The 16,762-nt window shown below is 45.2% G+C and overlaps 1 protein-coding gene across 6 annotated transcripts in view; it reads left to right on the forward strand.

Moving 5' to 3' along the window:
- Positions 1-16,762, forward strand: part of UBR4 (ubiquitin protein ligase E3 component n-recognin 4) — a 2,945,062-nt gene that overhangs the window by 1,591,279 nt on the left and 1,337,021 nt on the right. For all 6 annotated transcript variants that reach the window (XM_069611069.1, XM_069611071.1, XM_069611072.1 and 3 more), the window contains 2 exons: positions 2,163-2,297; positions 12,459-12,633. In XM_069611069.1, the coding sequence (XP_069467170.1) occupies positions 2,163-2,297; positions 12,459-12,633 (310 nt within the window). The remainder of the gene's footprint in view (positions 1-2,162; positions 2,298-12,458; positions 12,634-16,762) is intronic.

The raw sequence follows: 16,762 nt of genomic DNA on the forward strand, positions 1-16,762 counted from the left end.
ACCAGACCCATGCTGGAGAACAGGAGTTACAGGTAAGTAACTTGTTCCTTCATTGGCTTTTTTGGTTTTAGGAATTGTAAGACCATCACCAAACAATCTCCTGATGGAGTGCCATATGTATTAAGACATTCTTTGATCAGGTGCACAAAGATGTTCCTGACGGCATGGACAGGCAACTTACTTAGGCCTTACGACGAGGAGTTCCAGTGTCCGACATTTCCCAAGCAGCCATCACACCTTTGCTAATAAATTCCACCTTGACTCCTTGGCTGCTGAGAATGCTAAAGTGGGTAGGTTGGTGTTAGAAAACTTCCTGCTGTAATTCTTCTTTGCCATCTCCCCACCTACTTTCTCAAGAGCATTGCACTAGGAGTCTTAAATAGATAAGGAATCTGTGGGAGGAATGTATCCATTAGAAGACCTAATTGCTTACCTTCGGAAGTGTTCTTTCTGATGGATTCAGCAGTTCATCCGACATATTCCTCAACACGCTCCCTCCTACCCCCCTAATTGGATGGCTTTGATTTAAATTTTTGTAATAGTTTTTTCCTCCTCCATTGGTAGATTGATTGAGTAGACTAATGCTCCTCGCAATTGCCTGTGCAAATAGGCAAATTTGAGGAGACACGCTCCAAGTCTCTGTCCATGTACCTTGCTTGTGTATCTGATATTTCTGTGCGTTTCAGAGCAATGAGCTGTCAGAACTACATTCGGAGCTGTGCAGTTCCAACTGATGGCTATCAAATATATTTTCAGAGCTGACTTTGCTAGGATGGGCTTGCGGTGATGAGGAATCTATGTGAGGACTAGATGCATCCATCATAAAGAATATTAGAAGCTAATATGTTTGTTTAATCAACAACAGTGAGATTTGAATCGTATACTTAACCGCCTAGTGTCAGTAACTTTTTAAGGTGTTTTTTTTCTTTTGCTAGACATGCGTGAGCTCCAGCCTCTTTCTGTGAAACCACCTTATTTTCATTTTTCAAGGGTGAAGATCTCTTTGCAGGTCAGGACATCTTTTCCCCTCAAAGTTCTGATGGAGTTCCAAATTTCTCAGAAGACTCAATTTTTTCCCTCTGCGTCGTCCATCAAGACTGAGGAGAGGTTTCATCATCAGTTACTAAATATCTCATACTAGGGACTTCCAAAAGGACTATCTCTTTGTTTGCTTTGATGGTACTCAGGCAGGCAAGGCTTTGACCAAACAGACCCTCTCCATGCGTATTGTCCTTTGCATTATGGAGTACTTTCATCTAGCAAAAAAGTGCCTAAAGATATTTAGTGTCATTCTCTCAGAGGTCTGACAGCTGACCTCTCATTGCAGAGGTCTTATTTGTGAAGGGGCTTCTTGTGTTCCTTTGCAAATGTCCCCCAATTGTCATTGCCAATATTCCTTGTGTGGCCAGGTCAACCGGTTTCATTGTTGAGTGGTTGGTGTAGATGTTGGTTTCTTCCATCGTCATGATTGTCTTTGTTTTGGAATCTTTCAAAGGGGAGCAATGTCCGTAAAGAAGGAATCCATTAGACAAATAATTACTTAAGTTTTTATAATGTTTTTCCTAATACAGTAGTCCTTCCTCCATCATATTGCACATCTACCTCGTACCTCCCGATTATATGGATTGCTTGTAACCTATTGCAGTTCTGCAATTTCTCAGTATCTGGGTACAGGGAAAAATGGGAGGCAGGGCAGTAATTGAGCGTTGCTGACTTCTATCTACCACCCATGATAGGACCGACGCATACCGTAGTGCAGCCTGTGGTGGCTGAAAAAGTTTCCAAAGCCAGGCCTCAGCAAAAGAGGAGATTGCTAAAATGAGGATTCTCAGTAAAAAGTACTAACCATGAGAGAAAATATTACCAAAGGTAAGTATTTTTTTTCTTCACATCCACATAGTAATTGCCTCGCAATTCCATTTAGTCTTTTGCGACAATAATAGTGAACATCTAAGTATCATTCTTGAAGAGGAGAACCACTTAGGCCCGCATACAACCCATCAATAGTTTTATTCTATTATGATGATTATTTTTCATGTCCACTTTTTTTTATCAGGTTCATGGCGTTCATCTGTTTCCCTACCTACTTGATATTTTTTGTTAAATTAATGATTTTATTGCTGCTGCATATGTATTTTTGATCATTCTCTTTTGTGTAATAGGAAAAAAGCAAGACATCGGCTTTGGAGCTAGCTACAGCTCTGCTTTCAATGCCAACACCATCCAGTGTTCAACAGCAGACCAAGAGTCTTCTAGCAAGTCTGCACAGCAGTCGTTCAGCTTATCACAACCACAAGGTAGGTGTACTATCAAACTTAAAATCATGTCCTAATAAAGTAGCATGATATGCAACTGATCTTTGGCATTACTCCACATTATTACACCATTCCACAAACCTCCATAGCAGTTTGCCTAAAAGCAAGAGCTGGGGTGGTTCACTATGCCAACCTCCTCTTAGCAAAAGAGCAAGAGGTGACAAACCGAGGCAAGACTTTATGGACAGAGCGAAATACATAACCAACACAATCTCCCGCAGGAAAGATACAGGGAGGAAGGGACTGTCTGTGCTAGATTCAAGGCAGTATCCTTGAAATCAGTTGTTAGTGGAAACCTGAGAACTCTGGTAAATTGTGCTTTTACCTGCACCACCTTCTCAATACAGCCTCACTTCCACTCCAAGTGAGCGCTAATAGCTGTCAGGAAATATTTTCTTTTTGCTGCTTTCCTTCAATAGAACTTCTATGGGAGAGCCTTTACTTTTTGCTTTGACTTCTGACCTGACATTTTGGAAATTATTCCCTTTTCGTTTTGCTCATTCCTACGAGGAAACTGATCAGTCAATAAGACCGCAACTGGCTGCAAAAGGTGGCTTGCATGCTAAAATGGCCATGCCACAAGGTCTTTGCTTGTTCTTTTGCCATATTGTTCTTTGTGCTTCTTATGGCTTACTCTGGACTAGAATTGCCACAAAGGGGAAGCCCTTTCCCGGGGAAAGCTGCTGCTTTCCCCTGTGAAGAGGTGGTTTGTGTGTGTGCCAGGATATAGTGAATGGGGTTCTCTGGTCCCAGTGCACATCCTGGTGCCTAAATGTCTGTTGCTGGGTCTTGGCCCTCTTCCTGCTCCCACCTTTGTGGCTAAGAACATTGGGGTCATCTTTGACTCCACACGCTCCTTTTTTCCTCACATCTCTGACGTCTCTAAGAAGTCAAACTACCAACACCTCCTCAGAGGTTTTCTTCCTTTCCTTTCTTTCCCCCAGAAGCTCACTGTCTCCAGAACTCTGGTTCTCTCTAGGCTGGACTGCTGCAACAGCATCATTCTAAATCTGCCTGCTTCTACTCTCCGCCCTCTGCAACTCCTCTAGAAAAAGGCTGCAAGACTTGTCCTTGGCCTCAAGCCCAGGGATCGTATCTCTCCAGCACTGAAATCTCTGCATTGGCTCCCATTGTCTGCAAGGATTAAGTTCAAGACCCTCTGCATTGTCCACAAGGCCTTCTGGGTCCTGGTTCCTCAATACCTCCAACTCCTCTGTTGATTGCCCAATTACAACCTGGAAGGTCTATAAATATGTTCTTCGGGGCAAGCCATTGCCCTGGTGACCGCCCACCGTGCCAACTATTACGAGCACCTTTATTTGGCACCCCCCCCCCCTGGCGGGGGCCCAGAGACCCGCCATTCAAACTTCCTTGATAAGATTTAACTCCCGTGCCTCACCACACAACAGAGGGAAACACTCGACCTTGAACTGATGGCTTCACTGCACTGTAAAAAGTACAGGTCAGATTAAAAAATAAAAGCCAAAGGTTTGGGGGTTCCATAAAGACGGAAGGAAAGGTACAGTAAAGAGATCTTTCGTAACATTTTCTCCGTCAGCTCAGCCGTCTTCCTTAGCCGTGCCACTGCAACCAGCTAGACTATTTCCACTGGCTCTTGGACACAATGTGCACAAGGTGCTTTTGCCCCGGTCCCACAGATTCTACAGACCAAAATAAACACCATTTTTCGAAGGGCAATTATGTAGGATATTCCCTCCAGCCCTAGAAGGGCCATGCTTCCACCCAAAGAACCTCCTACTCAGGATGCTCTAACCAATGCAACACCGCCAGTGCCTATAATACCACCTAGAGGCTTCTCCCTGGACATTTTGGACAGTTTGAAGTCTCTGATGTTGGAGCTTCAGCATAGTTTGCCCAACCCTTCTGTACCTCAACCAAGCGGCAGTGGCGTGCCCCACTCTTGGCCCTACAAGGGAGTACCACCCGGCTGTGCCAGCACAGATCACTGACAAGGATACAGATGACGACAATGTCCCTGGTGACCAGCACTCCACACACGCAGTAGGCATAGATACAGACGGTGAACCTAATGATGTTCCCATGAGAGACTTTCCTCCGGACGAAATAGCTTATTTTCATGCCTTGGTGAGTAAGGCTACTAAAATGTTTGGATTAGCTTGCTGTATCAACGCAGAGAATACCACAAATGAGTAATTGCCATTCACCTACTTGACGACATCTGGGAGGACAGCTTGCTGACTATGACCAATCCTTCCTCTGTACCACCTATGAAGGAAAGATTTGATAAATATAGGGTTCCAGACACTGCCCGCACATGCCGCAAATCTCAGCCAACACCTGACACTGTGGTGTCCGCATCGGTTCACAAATGCTCCGCCGACCCGTCCTCTTCCTATTCAGTCCTTCTTGACAAGGAAGGAAAATGTCTTGACACGTTTGAAAAACGAGTGATCACAAAGGCTGCCACTGCCATTGAGGTGGCCATCATCATAGCTATTCTCTCCAGATATGACCGGGAGTTGTGGATCAAGATGGGCCCAATCCTTGAATTCCTCCCAGAAAACAAGAAACAGGAGGCTTTCGCCCTTCTTTGAGAAGGAATAACGGCATCTGATCAGGCCATATCAGTGTCATTAGACCTTGCTGACAGTGGGTTCCGACAACGGTGAAATAGTGCTGTGCATAAAAGGTTAGCTCAAGGCCACCAACTAGAGGTCCAGACAAAAGTAGTGGACCTGCCCTTCAATGGCAACAATCTTTTTAGCAAGAAGGCAGACGAGATGTTGCAAGCCATAAAGACCAATACAAGCACAACATGCTCTCAGGGCTTTTTACAACAAAAGCGACAGATCTTTCGTTCTAGAAAATCCTGTTTCTGCAGGACTACACAGGACTTCCTACAAGTCCCCTTCCCATGTGTCATGAGATGCATAAAGTCCACATCCTACAGGGGAAACTTGCGCTGATGAGGCTCATCTCATTCTAGGGGCCAGTCGGCAAAACAAACCTGATCCACTGCAGGTCCAGCCACCCCTCTTTTGCACACCAGTGGGGGGAGGGCTGTCGCAGTTTGTTCAGGAATGGCTCAACATCACCACAGACAAGTGGGTGCTATCCCTTCTCCAGTAGGGCCACATGCTGAGTTCGTCAGACAACCTCCCACTATTCCATCACAGCAAAAGGCAGAAAGGCAAATAGATCTGCTATGACACTTCTGTCCAAAGGCAAGGGAAAAGTCAGGCGGTTGGAGGCCTATACTAGACCTATGAGTGCTGAACATATTTCTGAAGACACAAACCTTCAGTATGGTGATGCAACAGCCCAGCTGTAAGAAGGGGATTTTCTGCCATTTCTAGACGCAGAGGACGCTTATTTCCACATAACTCATTCACAATACCTCCCCTACTTTTGCTTTGTGGTCTCAGGATGCCATTTTCAATTCAAGGTCCTATCATTTGGCCTCTGATCAGCCCTCAGGGTTTTCACCAAGTGCCTGGCACCAGTGGTAGCCCATCTGCGATGAGCAGGTGCACACGTCTATCCCTACCTGGATGACTGGTTAGTATGATCGGCTTTCTTCGACATGGCAACAAGACCCACCACACTCACCATTCAATGCCAACAGTCTCTCGGGTTCTCTGTGAACTATCCAAAATTCTGTCTCCCATCTCACCAGGCACTCTACTCTGGGAATACTGCAAACAGCTCTGACTGCAGGTATAGGAAACCCAACCTTTTGGTATAAGCTTGTACTACACAGTTTTGGTTGCATGTTGAGCAGCCAGGCTTATCTCAAGAGGGGTCAATGTGAGCTGTAGTGGAGTTACACAGAGATTTACACTTACAAGTATTCAAATAAACTCTTACACTCAAGGTTTCTTGAATAAACAATGTATTTATCAGTCAGTTAGAATAAGCCTTCTTCAGAAGGGAGCAATATAATAGTAACGCTCAAACACACTTCATGAAATACACACTCTTAATATCTCTAAATCAGTAGATACCCTTTTGGGATGGCCCACAGACACTACCTACTGTTAGGGAGAATTTTCAAAAATTCCCTCTATCTTAGACACCCCCAGCAACTTTGCTTGATTTATTTAACCTGGAGAGAGCGAGACCCTTTTTCCCACACTTTCATGTATTTTATGTGATGTTATACACCGTTTCTCTTTGGTCATGGGTCTAACCAACTCCATAGGCATCATCTTTTACAATTGTGTCACAAAGCACCTTCAGTGCAGTGGCACAAGGAAGTATTTCAGAATTCCCATGCTTTAAATACCTTCTCTGGGATCAACTGTTTCCCAGAACAGTGGAGTGAAATTGACTTCACTTAGACCTGTACATTTCTTGACCCCTTAGACCCCATCTTATAATCAAGTGCTGGAGGGGTTACTTTGTATCCCCCATGTGTAGTGACTCATGTAACAATCAAATGTTACCCTTTCCTCTCAGAATGGCTGGTGGCAGTGGTTTTACAATGAAATACCATGATTTACTCCGACCGCAAACTGTTCGCAGCTCTGGTAACGTTCGATCGCGGGAGCCATGTTTTTCAAGATGGTGTCTGAGCCTCCTTTGTTAAAACGGGTCCCAGTCTTATTTTTTGCCATTTCTTAGTGGAAAGGTCCTCCTCGAGTTTTTCTCTGCGCGCCAAACCAGGTTTGGTCTTTGTTCATTCGCCTTTGGCAGGATCCAGGAGTGAAACCCACCTCTGGCTCCAGACTGTCTGGGGTAGGCAGGAAGTGAGGGAGGTGCCCGAAACTCCCTTTGCTTAGTCTACAAGGAGACCCAAATGCACTCTGTGGTGATTGGCTGGCTGACTGTCCGGCAATGACAGCCACCCTGCTAGGTGATTGACAAGCTAGGCCGGAATGAATGGGAGAGAACTGAAAGAAAGGTGAGTCCTTTGGCTTGGAAGACAGTCGACCACTGGATGAAGGAACCGAAGAAGAGCTTGAAGAGGACACCTGCTGCAACTCCCGGACGTTGGTTTGCCCGGTGAAGCCCTGCTGCAGTGCTGAAACGCCAAGTTCGCATCGACAGAGAAGCCCCTGCAAGGACGACTTCTCCCCTTGAGTTGGTGGGACCAATGAACTCCAAAGTAAGCCACCTGGACATCCATCTCGGAGCTGGTTGAATTTACACAGAGTTGCTGCTGGAAACCGTATAGCCAGGGAGAGGAACACCAGATTGTGTGTGTTGCTTTAAAGCTGGCCTAGAGCTTTTGGAAGATCCACCGGAATCCCAAGAAGCAGGACTGACCAAGCCTGAGCCCCCTCAACAGAGTGCGGGACCCCAGAAGCAAGCAGTGTTGCTATTTCGGTAGACGCGAGGAGCAGAAACACTGAACAGCCACTGAAAGTGAAGTTTGGCGGTTGCAAGTTTTGACTGTCCCAGTGCATTGCAGGAGTCCTCCGACGTCCTCCCTTTTGTCCCCACGACTGAGGCCCAGGAACGGTGCGATCTGCAGAGCTGCACAGGAACAGAAGTCATCAGCTGCATCTTCTCTTCATTTCTAAGGTACTGTAAAACAAGTCTAAGAGAACTTACCTCTTACTGTAGAATTGCTTGAAACTTCTATAACTCACAAGTCTAATCAACTTGTGGCCCTACATTTGATCCTTCTTTTCATCAAAGACTCCTAAGAACGTGTGCAAAGACTTTTAAATTTACTTACCAGAAGTGCTTCATCCTATACAAGACTTTTGCCCATTGACCTTGGCTTAGCCTATTGAATTGTATGGCTCTTCTTGGGGGATCCAAAAGTATTTGCCTGCTTAAGAATATTTGTGGTCTCTTGTTGTTCTAATAACCTTTGCCTCTTACCAATTTCTAAAAGTATACTAAATGCCAACAGTAAGATATTAATGTCCCCAGCACCCTAGTTATTTAAGTCACCTGTGGGTGTAGGTTGCGTCTGTGGGTCATCCCAAAAGTGTATTTACTGATTTAGAAACTAAGAGTGTCTAGTATTGAAGTGTATTTGTGTGTTACTATTATATTGCGCCCTTCTAAAAAAGTCTTTATAACTGACTGATAAATTAATAATTGTTTATGCAAGAAACTTTGAGTGTTTGAGTTTATTTGAATACCTGTTACTGTGAATCTGTGTATACCTTTATTACAGCTCACATTTACCCCTCTTGAGATGAGCCTGGCTGCTCAACACGCTACCAAAGGTTGGGTTGCCTATGCCTGTAGTCAGAGTTGTGTGTAGTGGTCCCAGAGGGTACTGCATTCAAACTTTGCCTAATAGCCATTCACCTTCCGAGGGAGTCCACCCTGGAAGGGAACAGGCTCAGCAGACTGGGAGCGGACAATTACGAGTGGCAACTGAACAATCAGCTGCTGCTGCAGATCTTCAGCAGATGGGGGCATCCTGAGCTGTAGGACAACAAGAATTGCCAGCAGTTTTGTCTCCTCGTGAATCCCGCCAAAGGCAAAACGAACAAAGGGACCAAACCTGGTTTGGCGCGCAGAGTAAATCTCAAGAAGGACCTTTCCAACACGAAACAGCAAAAAAAGAAGACCGGGCCATTTTGACAAAATGGGCACCCATGGGTGCCTTACTGCAGCTGCAAATTCAGTCCACAGTAAAAACACACAATGGAAGTAAAAAGTAAAACACTGCCAGCCGCCATTAATTGTAGAAAGGGTAACAAAAAATGTTACATTAGAAACTAGACCAAGGGGAAACCCCTCCAGCACCCTATGGTAAGATGGTGTGTGCTGGGTTTAGAAAGTTAGAAAATGTAAGTAGTCGATTTCATTTCACTGCTCTTGGAAACAGTAGTTTCACCAAGAGAAGGTATTTAAAGCTTGGGGAAATCTAAGAGACTTCCCTGTGCCACTGCACTGAAGGTGCTGTGTGTCACAATGTAAAGATGATGCCTATGGAGTTTGTCAGACTCCAAAGTCAAAAGAAACAGGGTCTAAATCACAGAATAAATACATGAGGGGGTGGGAGAAAGGTCTCGCTCCCTCCAAGTTAGACATTAAAAGTCCTGAAGTCCAGCAAAAGAGCTTGGGGTCTCTGAGGTAGAAGGGGAATTAGCACATTTCTGAGAATTCTCCCTAACATTCGGCTTTCAAAGAGGCCTATGAGGGGCAGCACAAACCACTTCCAGCTAACATGCACCCCCAAGCTGTCAGAGCCAAGACCACAACTGTCGCATTCCAGCGGCAGGTTCCGTGGCAGGTCATCAGCAGGGCGGCCACCTAGGCCACTCCTTCCGCTTTCTGTACGCACTACTGTTTAAACGCCAGCTCTAAATCAGACGCAGCTTTTGGACAGGTGATTCTAAGGAACCTGTTTGCTTAAGGAGGGTCTCCTCTCCAGCCTGGGGCTACATTCAGTTGTACTTGCTCATGCAGTATGGAGGAAAGGGGACGGGACAAGAATAATTTATAGTTACTCACCAGCCTCCCCCCTAATAATACTGAAGTCATTAGGCAATGTTAAATTTTGTTGACGCGTCAATGGGGACTGAGGAGTGGTGCTGTTGGGCACAGTCAGGGGAGCGCATGCTCCCAGGTCCGCGCCCCGCGTGCCTTTAAATTTAAAGGGGAAGATTTTTTTCTGGTGAAAAAGGTTCCGGCTCCCGTCCCTAGTGAGGGACGCCCATGCAGTATAGAGGAAAAGAGACTATGGACTGAGAGTACGTTAATCACTACGGCGAGTAACTATACATTTCTCCAGCATTGGTATCTTCCACAGGTTCACAGACAACCCTCCCGCCTACCCTGCTTGGCTCTTCGTAGCTCATACTGCCACTTGAAGTGCCTTTTGCCAAAATCTGAAGATGGCCTCCAGGGGTGGAGCTAGGGGAGCCTTCAATATTGGCTTAGGCAGTATGACCCAAAATGACTATACCAGAGCACTAAAGTTTAAATGGCTGAGGATTACCAGCCTGACGGCAGAGGATATTCAAAGCATGTGAATTTATGTAAGATACCAATTCTAGAGCACAGGAGTTAGAGGTAAGTAACTTAATCCATCTATTTATTTAATGGCTTTTGGTTACTTATACAATTTCCGTAGGACAAGCTGGTACGAGTACATGTCTTGCCCCATGTGGATCTGCCATTTCAGCATATGGTACTGTGGCAAACCAGGAGGAGGCACTCTGGTATGACTTGTTAAATCTGTTTAATGATAGCTAAAAGAAAAATGCCTCTGTCCCTATTGGTATGAGGGATTCCCCTACCTATAAATTAAACGAAGGATGCTCATCAGTCATCAACAATAAAAAGGCAGTCCTTAGTCCGTAACCTATCTTTTATATAGCCCTACCACTATATATTCAAATAACCCAAAATTATCCCAGGTGATGACCTTCTCACTCAGACTTTCTTGGGTCACTGTTCAGAGGATCTCACTCTGGAGATATTTTCCACAAACTGTTCAAGATAGAAAAAGGGTTTCTGCTCTCCTTTTTAAATCTTCAGGAAAACTTGCAAATCTCTTTAAATTAAATGTCTCTAGTCCTTTACATTTTGGAATTATTTATTTAGTCACTTTGTCTTCCTTGGCTTTATGTCTTCATCCACTTTGCTTGAATGTGCAGGGTTCCCTTGGATTTCCCAAATGTCTCTTTTGGGTTATATCACAATGCATTTGGTTTTATCCTCCAGATTCCCAAATGTCTCTTATCTCTCTTGGCCTTCCCAGACCCCTTAAGCTTTCTGTGTTTCTTAATCGTTGTTGGTTTTAATATTTATATCTCATATTAATCCCTTTGGTTTCTCAGGCTCCTGTAACCCTCTTTCTCTTACTTTCTGTTTGTAGGGCTCCGCTCACCTCCCTCTGCCCTGGGCAACCCTGGTACCTTCTGTATCTGTGGGTGTGCTCCAGTGGGGTGGCTTCCATGCGGCGCTGTGGCCCTTCACCTCCCTTCTCAGTGTTCTTGGCCCATACGTGTCTGCTGCTTGAATGTTGCTTGGCACGGCAGAATCCTGGATTCTCGTAACCAGAATGGACAATTCTTTCCTCTGTTTCCTCCTGGTCTCAACGCTGTTTCTCTGGTCCCTGACCCACTATGGCTGTACTGTGGTTGTACCACCAAGAAAGACGGATTCCCCGTCTGTATCTCGTTCGGATGTGCCACCTATCATGGCGCCGGCCTTCTGGCACCTCTGCTTCTTTGCTTCTCTCTACACTAGCGAAGGCTCTGCTGTCTAGCGCAGCTCCGCCCCTCCAGGACATCAGTACACTAGAAACTTGCCTCTGCGTAGGATTCTCTCCTTGTCATTCACAATTCTTTGTCTCTATATTCACGCTCGGGTACCTCAAAGGGGTGTGTTGCTGTACGTCCGCAGCAGACTTAAACTGACCTCCAGCATTACCCTAAGCCAATAGTAGTAAAGTGCTGTCAGTCTTAGTTGCAGGCCATATAGTTGTAACATTAGTTTCTTCTATTCCCATACAGGCAAAAATTGTGTTCTTTGGAGGTGGTTTCTTAAAGGAATGGGAGTCCTTGTCCCACAGAGGGGAGTCACTCCCAGTGAGGCCCCGCTTTCCCTGACCCACCAGGGAGGGTCTTGCTTAGTGAGCTTACTTCCCTGTCCTCAAAGGGGGTGGTTCCCCCATGGGGAGAAGGGATGCATTTCCTAGATTTGTCACAGTGCTCAAAGGGGCATTATTGCAGAAAAATCACTGCTGCACAGTACTGCACCACAAAAGTAAGAACAAATAGGTTCCTTGCTACCAGCCTGTTCAGTGTACATCAAAAGAGGTAACAGCAATTGCCTAAAAAGGGACATAGTGCCCCCACAGCCCTCCACTTAAGGTGGGCTGTACTAAATTAAAACACAAAGGTAAAAGCTCCTGGTAGCCTGGGAGCGATGGGGACTAGCCAGTGAACGTACACAACATGAGTAAAGTATATTGGGTGATAACCCTAAACTCACCTCGGAAAACGGCTCCATATCCAATATGCTGGGGGCCCCGCTGTAGTCATAGCGGGAACGTTGCAACAAACCAAATAAAATACATTTTCATATTTAATTATGTTAGTAAGGAAAATCCAGTTGCTCAGTGCTTTTAACTCACATTTTTACTTTTCTTGACATGTTTTAGCGGCATACCACATGCATTAACTGGACTACATTGTGTACTTTACTGCCACACATGCTCACTATTTTCTTTTCTTGCAGGACCAGGCGCTCCTGAGTAATGCGGTTCAGTGCTTACATTCCTGTAGCAAAGAAGGGAAGGATCTTGACCCAGAAGTATTCCAGAGGCTGGTCATCACTGCTCGGTCAATCGCCATAATGCGCCCTAACAACCTGGTGAACTTCACAGAATCTAGGATTCACTCTACAGATACAGGTGGGTGTTCCTATTGTAAGGAACTCATGGTGACTACAGTAAAGACAGACACAAGTGATCACAGCGCCAGGAGTGTTTATTGAACTATAAATGCAGGGTCGAAAAACTCCTAAACTAAGCCTAAATCTAAGATTGGAGCAAGCGTCGACCATCAAATGAAAAATAAGGCAGCCGTAGTGATGTTGTGTCAAAATAAAAAGGCTTATGCTAAGAAAAACCTATTGCCAATTCCTTACAACTTCCTTAAAGAAAGAGTGTGGGATAATATATCAAAATAAAGAAGAAAGTGTTCACAAATAATAAATCAGGATGAGATTGCCTCGAGGTATCCCTTCCCCATGTTTTTAGCACAGGACAAGGTGGGACTTTGGAGCACAGCACACACTTGAGCCTTCCCAGCACGAGCGCACAGTTCCATATCAGCGATCAGGTTCTTCAATGGTTAAGTCTCTTTATAATGAGAAGTCTATTGCCTTCGAGGCCTGATATTCTCAACAAACAAACACAAAGTTCTGATTTATGAACACTTTGGGTGATGGTTTCATCCCTGGGTCCCCCTCTTCTGGGCACTGACTCATTTCACAAAAAAAACAAGACAGTTCCTTTATTAGCAAACTTTGGGTGATAACATTCCACCCCTGGATCTCCCTTGGCCAGGCCCGGATCCCAGAAGACAAGGGGGACACTTCCTTTTCCCTTGTCTTTCATTGTTCAAGCCTTCATAAATCTAAATGTCCTTTTAACCAGGTTTTCGGCCTTTGTCCCTGGTTTTCAGCTTCCCTCTGCCGGGTTCACTCTTGCCGACTTTTACCAGCAATTCCTCATAGGACTTTTAGACTGTCCCTTTTCATTAGCATCCCTAGCGCGGGTTCACTCATGCTAATTTCCACAAAACACAGTTCATGTGCTAATTTTCAATTTACAGTATTCACTTCCCTTAGCTTTTACAGTTCTCTGTCAGACATTCGACAGTACATAGGATTTTACAAGACCCCTGTATGACCACTTTGACTGTTTTTCGCCTCTCCCTAAGGCCTTCTTGTTACGGTAGTCTCTTTATCGTTGGGTCATCGCCTAGAGTTTCCTGTGTGAACACTCGCGTGGTGACAGACTCCTCTGTATCTGGTTTTTTCCCCCCCTCTTTCTCAATAGTATCCTTTTGCTTTTCAAAGTTGAATTTATCCTTCAGCTGCTTGGCATTCAACACAGTTCGATTTCATATCTACACTCCCCTTGACTCACCAGTTGCGATTAGCTGCTTGGCTTTTTGATGTCTTGGAGTCCAGGTTTGTATCTATGAAACCAGTGTCTCGCCCCAGCTTGAAAATCAGCGGAGGAGGGTCTAACGTACTGGGCACATCTGTTGCAATACACATTGGCTGTTGTTCGTGGACTTATCATTCGCTCTGCTGAGGTTCCACAGGCTTTGGTGGAAAAGGGCAAGGTCCAATCGCTCCTTGTCTCCCTCTCGGTCTGCGCCGCCTTTCTCCTCGTGAAGTACCGTGTTGAGTTGGCTCTTACGTCGTGCGTTCTGCCTTGCTCATCTAGTGCTCTTTTGCTCCACCTTTTATCCCTGTGGGGAAGGGAAAGGGCCGTCAGGTGTGTGTGATTCTGGTTAATAGCCTGCTTTGCCTGACCCTTGTATTGTGACATGTCAGGTACACCGCTTTGTGGTTAGTTTGCTGTCTTTTACAGTGTAAAAAAGTGTTTGTGTCGGAAAAGGGGAAATGTAGCGTTTCCAAGTTTTCTGTAGGACAGGAAAGGGAAGAGGTGTTATAGGGAATTATAGTGTTTGTTCCAGAGGGTTTGATGAACTTAAAAGGGTGAAACATATAGGTTTTGTGAGCCAGACAGGAATGACCGGTTTTACTATCTTGAAATAAACACTGAGGACTGTGAGAACAGTAGTGTTTTGCCTTATTAGGCTTGGTGTTCGGAAAAGAATAACCAGAACCATGTGGAGAGGAAGGATTGGGAGTATTTGAGTGGAAAGCAGGAAAACAAGGATTCTGGGAGTTGTGGGTTTTGAGTGCAATGGTGTTTGGGCTCTTAGGGTATCTATCAGATAGGAAGGGTTTGTTGGATTTGGGTAAGGGAGATCTTTTGGGTGAAAGGGGTGTTGAGTTGGTGCAACCTATAAAGAGCTTCAGGAAGCTAGTCTTCCTCCTTTCTTTGGCATAATACAGCATCTCTTCTTGGGTATTTCCCCAAGCATAACCCCAGGATCCCCTACCCAGGTGATCCTCCCTCACTTGTCCATCCCCATGGTTGGCATCTGAGAGCGCCAGCCTGTCTCTGGCCACCTGAATACTTGGAAGAATACACTCAGGTTTCTCACACTGTACAGATACAGGTGGGCATTATTTGTCAGAATAGCACTGCCATAATACAAAGTGGTAGTGACACATGTAGATGCCAGGGTTTTGCAAAGATTTTATTGAAAGGTAAACCAAATTTCTGTGAAGCAACTCACTGGTAGCAATGCCTTTCATCCTTGGTCCAAACGAATTAGGATAAAGGCAACAGTACAACAAGAAGGCTTCTCCTCAAGTCTCAGAACAAACGAATCGTAATGGGGTTCTTCACCATTAATCTTGCTAAATAGATTCAGCAAGAGCAAATCCAGAAGGCTCTTTCAGAGGGCTGTTTCTAGGCTTTCAGCAATGTGAAAAGTTCTGGGAAATCTCCAGGCAGATGTTCGGTGGGATTCATTCTCTCTGGGGTTTCTAAGTGTCCCCAGCACTTCGCTCAAACATTCTGATGATAGTGGTCTTCTCCTTTTTAGCAGGATGAACTTCCAGGAATTGTCCACTGCCTTGGTCTGGGGAATATCTTACTAATGCTTGTAAAGGCAGAATTTGATTTTGAGGTTTTGCTGTCCCTTTTGGTAGGGGCTCCCAAACGTTTTTGATTTGTACTCCTTTACTACATTACTTTTTGTGGCCAGAGGGACTTCAACTGAAGTTCCCTTGCAACGACAAAGCTTTTTTAGTATATGGTCATCTGCTTACCAATATGGCTCCTAGGACAGGGGATCTGAAGCACCCCATTTTGGTTTTAGGGGGAATATATCACCCTACATTGGCTTTAGATGGGCTGGCGGCAGCTGTATTTGAGTTTTGCTTACGCAGGTGTGCAAGCCAATTTCCTGCATTAGGATCCCAATTAGTATCCATTGGGTTACTATTGTATATTTTAAAGTCCTGCTTTTAAATTTTTTTTTTTTTTGGCCACTCCTTTGTTTGGGGAAACGACGAAGCAGACCTAAAATGGCTGTTGAGAAAACATGTGCTCGCTCTGAGCCCAGTCCTGTGCTCTTTATGGTGGTTTGGACTGGTTCAGATCAACCCCTCACCCTAACCAGGCCATTACTCATACTGTGTAGGAATACCTGTTTTTTTTAATGTTTTTTAGGACCAGCCTATTTGGCTGGTTAGCAAAACTTTGAGTTCCAAAGGTGTATGACTGGAGGGCTGGCTTTCGCCAGAGCAAGTGTTAGTGTTTATATAAACCTTAACCCTGTCACAATTCTGCTGGGCTTTTGATAGGTTGCTTACCTACCTGCTGGAGGATTTTTGCCATGATGATGATGATGCTGCTGCTGTAGAGATTTTCCGACCAGCTCGGACCACACTAGTTTGGGCCCGTCTCCTTGTCCTTGGCTGTTTGCCATTGTTCTTGGACTGCCCTCCTCCCGGCCTTTCGCTTTAGATGGGCTGTGATACCCTAGGACTGTTCCTATGCTGTGTTATTGCATTCTTTCTAAATCTCTATTTTGGTTATGTGTCTGGAAGTGAGAAACTGCCGTCATATGGAAGGGTTGTTGGACGCAACTAACTCCCCTCTGCTGTTCGTCTGAGTCATCTTCATCATGGTGTTTGTTTGGGGACTGTTTTCTGCTGGCTGCTTTGCTTTTTGGTCAGGATCCCCTGTCTTCCTGGAGCTTTGTTTGCTGTTTTCCTTCCCAGCTGGTGGGTCCCACTCCAGGGTAGGCCAATTGTTTTTCTATTGGGTCTATTGGAGGCAAGGGGTCTGTCGTCATGCGAGTACGATTAAGTTGGGTAACCATAAACATCTGTTATCTGTCAATAGTGCCAAGATGCCCCTGTGGGGGTGAACGTGTGCTGTA

This window comes from Ambystoma mexicanum, chromosome 8, assembly GCF_040938575.1.
Source record: "Ambystoma mexicanum isolate Mex_15411 chromosome 8, UKY_AmexF1_1, whole genome shotgun sequence".
In the NCBI taxonomy this organism is placed as follows: domain Eukaryota; kingdom Metazoa; phylum Chordata; class Amphibia; order Caudata; family Ambystomatidae; genus Ambystoma; species Ambystoma mexicanum.